Here is a 10,307-nt window from a genome sequence, read left to right on the forward strand (position 1 = left end):
GAATCTGTTTCATGAATCTTGTATTGTTGAGGTTCCCTGTCTTGGCATTTTTTAATTTGCAGGATTCCCTTAGTGTTTCTTTTATCTTTCAAGGTCCTTGGCACTGAACCATTTGAGAACAGTAGTTGGTTATTTTGCAGAATGCTCCTCGATTTTTTTAGATGCCCTGAGGCTGTGCTACTATTCCATCTCTTGTGGGGTTATCCATGGAACTACTGACATGAGTCCTAGCAGACACTGGATACCTTTTGCATTTGGCACTGGTCTATGTGGGGGCATTAATAACTCCTTTAAGCCCCACAGCAACTAAAGTTGCACAAAAAGGTGCCATAGGAGTTAGGTAGATGATGTTAGCTGCAGCAGGAGGAATAGCTCAGTCTTGAAGCCCAGGGAATTGTTTCCAGAAATCTTTACCCAGATATAGCCAGGGTAGAAATGTGGACTGATTCCCCCAGAGAAGGGGAAAGGGACAAGATCGCCTGAACAAATTGGGAGGGAGCATGGCAGGAAGGGGAGAGGGAACTAGGAAAAAGAAAAGGGGAGAAGAGGGGAGAGGAGGACATGAGAGCAGGAAGGTTGAGTCGGGGGAAGAATAGAGGAGAGCAAGAAAAGATATACCATAATAGAGGGAGCCATTATAGGTTTAAAGAGAAATCTGGCACAAGGGAAATGTCCAGAGATATACAAGTTTGACACCAACTAACAATCTAAGCAATAGTGGAGAGGCTGCCTTAATGCCCTTCCCCTATAATGAGATTGATGACTACCTTATATGCCATCCTAGAGCCTTCGTCCAGTAGCTGATGGAAGCAAAAGCAGACACCCACAGCTAAACACTGAACTGAACTCCTGGAATCCAGTTGTAGAGAGGGAGGAGTGATGAGCAAAGGGGTCAAGACCAGGCTGGTGAAACCCATAGAAACAACTGACCTGAACAAGGGGTTGCTCATGGTCCCCAGACTGATAGCTGAGAAACCAGCATAGGACTGATCCAGACCCCCTGAATGTGGGGTGCCAGTGAGGAGGCCTCAGCAATCTATGGGGCCTCTGGTAGTAGATTAGTATTTATCCCTAGCATATGAATGGACTTTGGGAGCCCATTCCACATAGAGGGGATACTCTCTCAGCCTAGACACACGGGGGAGGGCCTAGGCCCTGCTCCAAATGATGTGACAGACTTTGAAGATCCCCCATGGAAGACTTCACCCTCCCTGGGGAGCAGAAAGGGGATGCGATAGGGGATTAGTGGGGTGCAGAGGAGGAAGGGAGGGAGAGGGAACTGGGATTGACATGTAAAACAAGCTTGTTTCTAATTTAAAAAATAAAACAATCATGGTAATAAAATTTCCTTGAAAAGTTAAAAAAAAGAAATGTGGACTGATGAAAAGAGTTGCAGAATAAGTTAGTTGTTAAGGAAAATACAGATGTGCTTACATTTAAACGTAGGTGTTGACAGCAAGAAAGACTACTTAAGGATCACAGTAATGTGTGTGTGTGTGTGTGTGTGTGTGTGTGTGTGTGTGTGTGTGTGATGTCTTGAGTTGCATTGACCAAATGATGTAATCTATATGTTTCAAAAGATTAAGTAGAATGTTTTGTTATGTTCAGTTTTTAACTTAGAAATGTCTTTCATTTGGGGAAGAAGACTTTAAGATCGATTGGTCACCACACCCAGGTTTTTGTGTGGGTGCTGGGAATCAAACTCATAAACTGTATGTTTTGGGGGTACATTGTACAGGTTTACTGAAGTTAGTACTGTGAAAATAAAAACATCCAAGAAAAGTCACAGGAACTCTTACTATGTTTGGGTCACAGAGAAGCCCCGGTGCCTCTTTTGTTTGTAAATGTGGTTGGTGATTTTTATTCATGAACGTTTTTACACCTGTAAGAACTTAACACTTTACAAATACCATCAGAGTGCAAAGACCTTAGCCATGGTGTGTTGGTCGCATTAACATTCTTGTTTGAAAAATCCCTCAGAAATGGGACTCTGTGTGGGCCTCTGTGTAGGTAGTCTTCATGTGTTTTTTGTTGGGTTTTGGCTAGCCGTGTTAAATTCTTGACTTGCAGCCCATGAGAGGCTCAAACAGGATCCAGAGAGCTATGGCTGTTTTCCTTTCTCATTTGGGTTGCTGTTTCCTATTCTTCTGTCTTGCCTTAATGATGCTCACTGCTTTGCCCTGTGGAGGCCCTCTCTCAGGAGCAGGATCTGTGCACTGCATGGTCCTAGGCAGAATGTATACAGTAGTGAGATGTTCAGCACATCAACGAGAGACTGTTAAAGGAGTGGTACTTGGTAGCTAGCCAAGACTCTTTCCTTTTATGTCCAGTCTTATCACAAATCAAATTTCCCCCAGCTCTTTCATCTTCTTACTTGTCTTTGCTGTTTGAGACAGGGTCTTTTGTTGCCCAGGTTGTCCTCAAACTGACCACGTAGCCAAGGCTAGCCTTGAACTCCTCATTCCTCTGCCTCCACTTTCTGGGTGCCGGGATTATAGGTGTGTGCCATGAGATTCATTCATCTTTTGAGGTTTACATTATGGCCCTAAACTCACAGGCAATTCTCCATAGGTAAAAGGCTAATGTCCAGGGGAACTGTTCTTTTCCATCAACCTCTGTTGTGCAGTTTGCTGCAGTGCATCCTGGGAATCACCATCATTTCTTCCATTTTACAGTTGAAGGGGCAGGGTCACCTTGTTTGCCCAAGGTCACACAGCTAATAAATAACAGCAGAATGTGACCTTAGTGCCTCTGACTCCAGACTCTCCACCCCACCCAACATCCCTTCCCCAGGCTGCTGCTGTATCTCAGATAGTGTCTGCTCACCCAGCACAAAAGATAGCCCCTTCTTACAGCTTAGGGATTGACTGTCTTCCTCTATTTGTAAAGATGGCCCAGCTTGACTAGACATCTTATACCATGTTTTTCCCCAAACCTTCCTTCCCCCAGCACTAACCTAAAAACACATTGTGAGCATACCCTGCTACAAAACCTTTTCTGAAAGCAACGTGCAGCTCTGGGGACACAGCAGAAGGACATTCCCTCAAACGCTTGCAAGACCTGATTTGTCTGAATCATTGGAAGGATTCCATTTTTATACCTTCTTATGTACTGAGATTTACACACTCCTCAGATTTATGTACTCTTTGGGGTATCAGACTGGACCAAAGGTTTCCTAGCTATGTGTAGTAGGACTCTACAGTTTCCATAGCAATTACACACTATTTTTCAAATTAATCTTTACAACCATCCAAAGAGAGATACTGCCCCTGTTTTACAGGTGCCCAAAGTGAGGCGATACAGACTGTCTGTAGCAGGACTTACATTCTTCCTTTTTGGAAATGCAAGCTTTTTCTTCTGGCTTCCTTAAGGTTCTTACACCATTCTCTGAAAAGCTTATAGCCACTGTGCCACTCATTTTCTATTACTTCGATGAACAGCAGGACCAAGAGCAACTTGAGGAAAGTTTATTTCATCTTACAGCTTCTAGTCCATCCTAAAAAGAAGTCAGGGCAGGAACTCAAGGCTGTAACAGAAATAAAGACCACAAGTGCTTACTGGCTTTCACTCTGTGGCTTACTCAGCCTGCTTCCTTATACACCCCAGGACCACTTTCCCAGGGGTAGCACAAGCCTCAGTGGGCTGGGTTTTCCCACATCAACCATTAATCAAAAAAATTCCCACAGACTTGCCTACTGACCACTCTGAAGAGAAAATTGAAGTTGCTTCTTCCCAGATAGCCCCAGCATGTGGTAAGCTGACAGGAAAACATAAATAAATAAAACAATCCAGCACAGCCATTGTTGCGTGGCTTTCTCTGAGGAGATACTAGCAATTCACACTAGACAGGGCTCCACCAACAAGCTAAAGATGACTCTACTCATGGATAGCCTTGTAAAGCAGTGAGTTTTAGGGCTTACTTACAGAACTGTGAGTGGGGGAGTCCTTACAGGACCACGGATGACTCGAAGGCAGCTACATCATGAAACAGCCCACCCAACATGAGTGACCACTCAAAACAGCTGCATTCTGGAGCTCCCTGGAAAAATGCAGGTCCTTCACCCCAGCAGTAGCAACTATAGCAATAGTTTCTGTAACTTTTCCCGTTGCCTTGTGAATCTTCTAAATTTTAGGGACTTCCTGAGATTTGTGAGTTTTGTTTGCTTCCTGAGTCTTTTTAAACTCTCCTCCAGAAAAACGTGTGAAGGGAGATCCTAATTAGTCTTAATAATAGAAACCCAGAGTCAGATATCGAGGGTGAAAACTGAAAGATCAGAGTAGCAGCACAGCAGCCACTAGAGAGTTCTTACCTCTATGAGTCCTCAAACTGAGTGGGAGATCCTGTCTCCAACCGACTTATATTCCTGTCAGCACCTCCCTGTTACTGGGATTAAAGGCATGAGCCTCCCATGTGCTGGGATCAAAGATGTGTGCCACCACTGCCTGGCTCTGTGGTTAACTGTCTCTGCCCTCTGATCTCCAGGCATGCTTTATTGGTCAGAACACAGACAAGATATCATGCAACAGACTTGTTTCAGTTCAGAGGAATAGCTACACAATAGCCATTTATCCTAAAGTAGCTTTTTTTAAATAATGAAGTTACAAATTTTTAATAATAGAAAATAAGAAATGAAAAAGTGAACATATTCTGCTTTATCTTCTAGCTTTGTCCTTAATAAGTTCTACAGGTCAGTTTTTCCTCAGCAGCCCCAAGCTGGACTATAAAGTTTCGTGTAACAGATGTACTGTCAGCTTTCTAGGATTTACTGTACTTTGTTAAGAAGTGTTAATTTGTTAATCAAAAGGAAAGGGCAGAAGGCATTAAGAATCAGAGCTCTTCATAGACATATAAAATCAAGAGTGTTGAAAGTTTTTACAAAGTTAACTAAGGAACAAACTTAGATTCTATTACTCCTTAAGGACATGTTTGAGTACCTACTGTGTGTCAAACATGGTTCTGGGTACCAAATACGAAGCAGACAGTGTGGCAGACAAAAAAAAAAAATGCCCCGGGGAAGTTTCCATTTCAGGGTGGGCAGGCAAACAGCCTATCAGGTGGTGGGGGACTATGGAAATAGCCAAGTGGGGACAGAACAGAGTTCTGGAGAGGGGAGAAGTGAAGGAAAGCCTTGCTACCTTTATGTTACACGGCCATGTGTAACATAGCTTCGAAATAAATTCTTGGTAGTCTTCCACTCAGTGAGATGCCAGTTTACAGCTGTTACACATGCACAGTTACATTCTTTAGGTATATTAGTGACTGCTACTTCTCCCTGCAAGTCTATGCCTATCTATTTTGCTAGACAGCCAGGTGTATGTAAGGCTCATACTTGAAAAATATTTTTTTAAAGGGAAAAGGGAGTAAGAAAAGCAAAGCTGAAATCACTTAGGAATTACTCATTTTAGAGTCATGTTTGCCTGCATTTCTTGTGTTTCCTCTTCTTTTCCCACAGTGGTGGTATCAATTCCACTAGTGATAGGAATATTGTATTGTGTTTTAGAAATTCATTTGTAGTTGACACTGGAGGGAGAATATCTTCATAGCTGACTGGCTTTATCTCAAGATGAGATGGTCAAGCTGGGAGGGGGGGATCTCCAAGGAAACACCACTGTTACTTCTCAGTATCCAAGCTCCCAGCCAAGCTTTTCTGTTCTGTTAATGATGTTTGGGTTTTCAGGTGACCCTCTTCTTCTCCTCTCTAGATGCCAACACAAAGACGAAAAGGGGGCAAATGACAAGTGATACAGCCCTGTGCAAGCCTTAGCTGCTTCCTGTGCAACTTCAGATGCTACAAAGAGCTAAGATGTTTACTGCACCTTCAGGAAAACCACCAGGCACCCGAGGTGTCTGTGCAGGGACCAGTGGTGAATGCAGTGTTCCTTAGATCAGCCACGGCCATTTCTCCTGGGACATCTCGGCAAGGTGTTCTATGCTGGAGTTCAAGCTACCCCAGAGTGTGGATCTGAGGAGGGCCACTACCTCACCCTCCACCCCAGCGCAGTCGGCAGAAGAGTTCATATCTTCCCAGGCTAGTGCCTGAGATTTCAAAATGTCCAGAGGAGGCTTCCTGTGAAAAGTTATTCCTCCTGCCTGGCTTGGCTGACTTCCCACTTTTGAGAGCACCTGCGTGGTTGATATAAGCACATGTGTTCACACTACAGACTCTGGCGAACCAAGTTTCGACCTTTTAAATACTTCTTTACTTCTTACCAGCTTGGCAGCTTCTAATGCAATAATGATGCTCACATATGTGCATTTTACAATTTCTTAGAGTTATAATCATGGCTTCTTTTTCAAAGATTTGTCCAGTGTGAGTGTTATTGTTAGAACCAGGAAAGAAAGGGAGAGAGGCGGGGGGAGAGAGAGAGAGAGAGACAGAGAGAGAGAGAGAGACAGAGAGACAGACAGAGAGACAGAGAGACAGACAGAGAGACAGACAGAGAGACAGACAGAGAGACAGAGAGAGTTGGAAATGACTGTCACAAAAAGTTCAGTGGAGAATTCTGGTTTGGGGCAGTAATGTCTGAAGTTCAAATGACTCTTCCACTGGGCATACAGCAGGGCTGACTGGCTGCGGCTCAGCTGGCCTCCCTTGTTCTCACAGCACTGCTCCCCACCCCAACCTCTTCAGGGAATAATTCTGAGTTCTGACTCCCTCAGCCAAGTTGATTCTCATTCTCCAGCAGTCTCATTTCTGTTTGCCTTCTTCCCAACATAGAAATGACCCTGAACCCTAAGAGGCTGTCAGTGCCTCCGTGACTGAGAAGTGAATCTGCCTCTCCAAATCCAACTCTACAAAGTCAACGTGAAAGGCTGGGGGTGTAGCTCAAGGCACCCGCCACCAATAGTGTGGTGCTGTAGTCAGCTTTGTGTCCTTAAGCAAGTGATTCCCATCAAGCCCTCAGCTCAGGCAGGCCCTACTGTTCTCTCTTTCCTCCCAAGACTTATCATGGGAGCCTTCCAGGTAGTCCCCATGATCCCAGAAGTGTGATGCTGGCCCAGATGGTAAGTAGCCTGTCGTGATTGTTTCTACCACAAGCTCTACCTACCAACCATACTTCTTACCCTCTGCCTCTGTAGCCTTCTCCCTCTCACTTTCTTATTCTCTCACCTATCACTGGGTACTGATGATGCAAAAGACATCCCTAGAAATCCATTCATGGCTGTGCCACGAGTTCACACCCCACTGGTTTCTGAACTTTAAAGACCTGGCGCTTCACAATGACCCTATTTAATGTTTTTATACAAGAAATTCATGTGCATTCCCACAAATGGGTAGCTAGAGCAAGAGTAGTCCCCACCCCCTACTGTTGCCACCCAGGACCCTGGCTGACTAAAGTCTTCTTCCTATACAGGTCCTTGTCTTAGTCATCAGCATCAAGCTGCTGTCATCTTTTAGCTAGCAGCTCTAGAGTTGCTGTTTGCACAGTTGATTTCCAGGCAGTTCACACCAGCACTTTATCTAAGAACCAAATCCTATCTTGTTATCCTTCAGAAAAACCTAATGGATAAACTGGATTTGATCAGCCGATCTGGAGCTTGACACCATAAGCTGGCTCTTCCCCTCCACACTCACTGCCACCAGGAGAGAGGTGGCTCCTTGGTTGCATGGCCCACTTGCCCGAGGGCGATGGTGACACCCCATGGTGCTGGCTATGCACCTGTTGCACATCAGAGGATGAGTCAGAGGGGACAAGTAAAGACTCCTCCCACTCTGCCAAACTGCGGAGGACTTCCAGGAAACAGTCATGCTCAGAGCTGCAGTGTGGGAGGCAGAGAGCCCTGTGGCTGAGACTATGAATGGGTCCAGCTTCTAGAGGTCCATGTAGAAATGGCTTCAGAAGTGGACACCGCATTCCCTTTGCTTCCCAGCAACACCCACTGTTAGCAACATCGATTTAGGGAGAATGATCTACATGAGCAAAGATTCAGCTTCACTCTAGGACTTCTTGTAGTGGTGGTGTGTGTCTGTGCGTGTGTGTGTGTGTGTGTGTGTGTGTGTGTGTGTGTGTGTGTGTGTGTGTGCGCACGGGGGTGAGTCTATGTGTGCGTGTCTGTGTGCATACTCTTTTGCAGGTGTGAATCCTGGTGCATGTGTGGGAGCCAGAGGACAGCTTTCAGTGCTTGTTCTCACCTTTTTACCAAGTCTGAGTCATGTCCATTGCTATGTAGGCCAAACTAACTGGCTCCAACCTTCTGTCTCCTGTTTCCCATTTATTTGCCTGCTGTGTCCAGCTTTTACAGGGATTCTGGGAATCCACACTCAGGTCCTGAGGCTTGAGTGGCTAGCACTTCTCTCACAGAGCCAATTCCCCAGCCCATGTAACACATTTAATAGAAGTAATTGAGCAGGGGGAGTATAAATTGGAAGGAAAATGATTAGAGAGAAATTTTATTTTTTTTATATCGAACAACTAAGTAGTATTTCTCCCTCTCTTACTTTCCCCCTCTTTTGGAAATGTTCTACATAAACACATATAACTCATATCAAAACAGCTGAAAATTTCTGTTGGTTTGCTCATGGCTTTGGTTCCTGGAAATGTCTCTCTCAGAATTTTTATTTTGAGTCGTGTCTCATTTAGTAAGTTACTTGGAGAACCATGTGACACATACTTAATGTTTTGTGCTTCCCACTCAAGTGTGTACCTAACAAATGCTATCAGAAACCAAATAGCTGGCCTTCTAGCCCTGCACCTTTAACAGTCTCCAGAGGCCCTGGGTGTGATTCCTTGGCCCTCTTCCTCAGTCAAGAATGTAGCATTGGCTTAGTTTGTGTCAACATGCAGGTGGAGGCTGGGATTAATTTTGTGCTGAGATTTTCTCAGAGCTTTAGAAGGAATCTTAGCTGTCTCCGCTCATGTCACAGTTAGGCTGAGAGCCACTGCTCCTGTCTACAAAACATAGTAGAGAAACACAACCAGCCCAGGAGAGCCCAGGAAGTAGTGCTCACCTTTTCTGTCAGCAGTTACTATCCCAGCAGATAGTAACGAAATAGCTTTAGGGTCTCTGCTCCCAGTGCTTCTTCTGGCTTGCTCCAAGGAGATTCATGGGGGTGAGTCAGGAGGCATAGTTTCTACACCGTGAGTGATTTTGAAGTAATCTGGATCACTTCTGGAAGCAAATAAAAGTGCGTAATCCTATTGCACTTGATCTCATAGTTTGTAGGATTTGTTACACTACAGAAAATGTGTGAAACTTCAATATCACTGATGTTATGGGAAATCAGGCTCTCAAGAAACCAAGCTGCACTGGGAGAGGTAAAGCATTTGGTTCATTAGACTATGTGGTGGTTTGAAAGAAAATGGCCCCCAGAGGGAGTGGCACTATTTAGAGGTGTGGCCTTGTTGGAGTAGGTGTGATCTTGGAGGAAGTGTGTCCCTGTGGAGGTGGGCTTTGGGATCTCATATGCTGAAGCCACAGCCAGTGTCACAGTTCACTTCCTGTTGCCTGCTGATCAACATGCAGGATTCTAAGCTCCAGCACCATGTCTGCCTGCACTCCACCAAGTCCTGCCATGATGATAATGCACTAAATCTCTGAACTGTAAGCCAGCCCATTAAATGTTTTCCTTTATAAGATTTGACGTGGTCATGTTGTCTCTCACAGCAATAGAAACCCTAACTAAAATGGACTAGGTGACTCAGCTGAGCTAGTGCTCCAGAGAGAGACTAACCCAGAACTACAGATTGACACAGCAGTTATAGGCCTTACAGTGGTGGTCACTAATTGTTGCAGCATTGTTGGGTTGTGGACTTGGGAACATAAGTGTGGTGGTTTAAATGGCAATGGCCTGCATAGACTCATGTATTTGAATGCTTAGTTGCCAGGCAGTAGAATTCTTTGATAGGATTGGAAGGCCTTGTTGGACGAAGTGTGTCACTGATTGGGCTTTGAGGATTCAAAAGTCCATGTAAAGCCCAGTCTCTCTGTCTCTGTCTCTGTCTCTGTCTCTGTCTCTCTCTGTGTCTGTCTCTCTCTCTGTCTCTCTGTCTCTGTCTCTCTCTGTCTCTCTGTCTCTCTCTCTGTCTCTCTCTCTGTCTCTCTCTCTGTCTCTCTCTCTCTCTCTCTCTCTCTCTCTCTCTCTCTCTCTCTCTCTCTCGTCTGCAGATCAGTATGTAGCTCTCAGCTACTTTTCCAATACCATGTCTGCTTGTGTGTCTCCATGTTTCTCACCATAATGATAATGGGCTAAACTTCTGAAACTGCCCCAAACTCTGCCTATATCTGTCCCCTGGTTGGGACTTGCATCCAGCACACCATGGAATAAATCTATACCTCTAAAGGAACAAATCCTTTGAGTTGTTAC

At 44.9% G+C, this 10,307-nt stretch overlaps 1 protein-coding gene across 2 annotated transcripts in view; it reads left to right on the forward strand.

Annotated features, from left to right (window-relative positions):
• The window catches only part of Rnaseh2b (ribonuclease H2 subunit B), a 61,113-nt gene extending 51,564 nt beyond the window's left edge, over positions 1-9,549 (forward strand). For both annotated transcript variants that reach the window (XM_035452777.1, XM_027390370.2), the window contains one exon: positions 5,704-9,549. In XM_035452777.1, coding sequence (XP_035308668.1) covers positions 5,704-5,736 — 33 coding nt within the window. In that variant the 3' untranslated portion in view covers positions 5,737-9,549. The remainder of the gene's footprint in view (positions 1-5,703) is intronic.
• The last annotated feature ends 758 nt before the right edge of the window (positions 9,550-10,307 follow it).

The sequence above is a fragment of the Cricetulus griseus genome (assembly GCF_003668045.3).
Source record: "Cricetulus griseus strain 17A/GY chromosome 1 unlocalized genomic scaffold, alternate assembly CriGri-PICRH-1.0 chr1_1, whole genome shotgun sequence".
Classification (NCBI taxonomy): domain Eukaryota; kingdom Metazoa; phylum Chordata; class Mammalia; order Rodentia; family Cricetidae; genus Cricetulus; species Cricetulus griseus.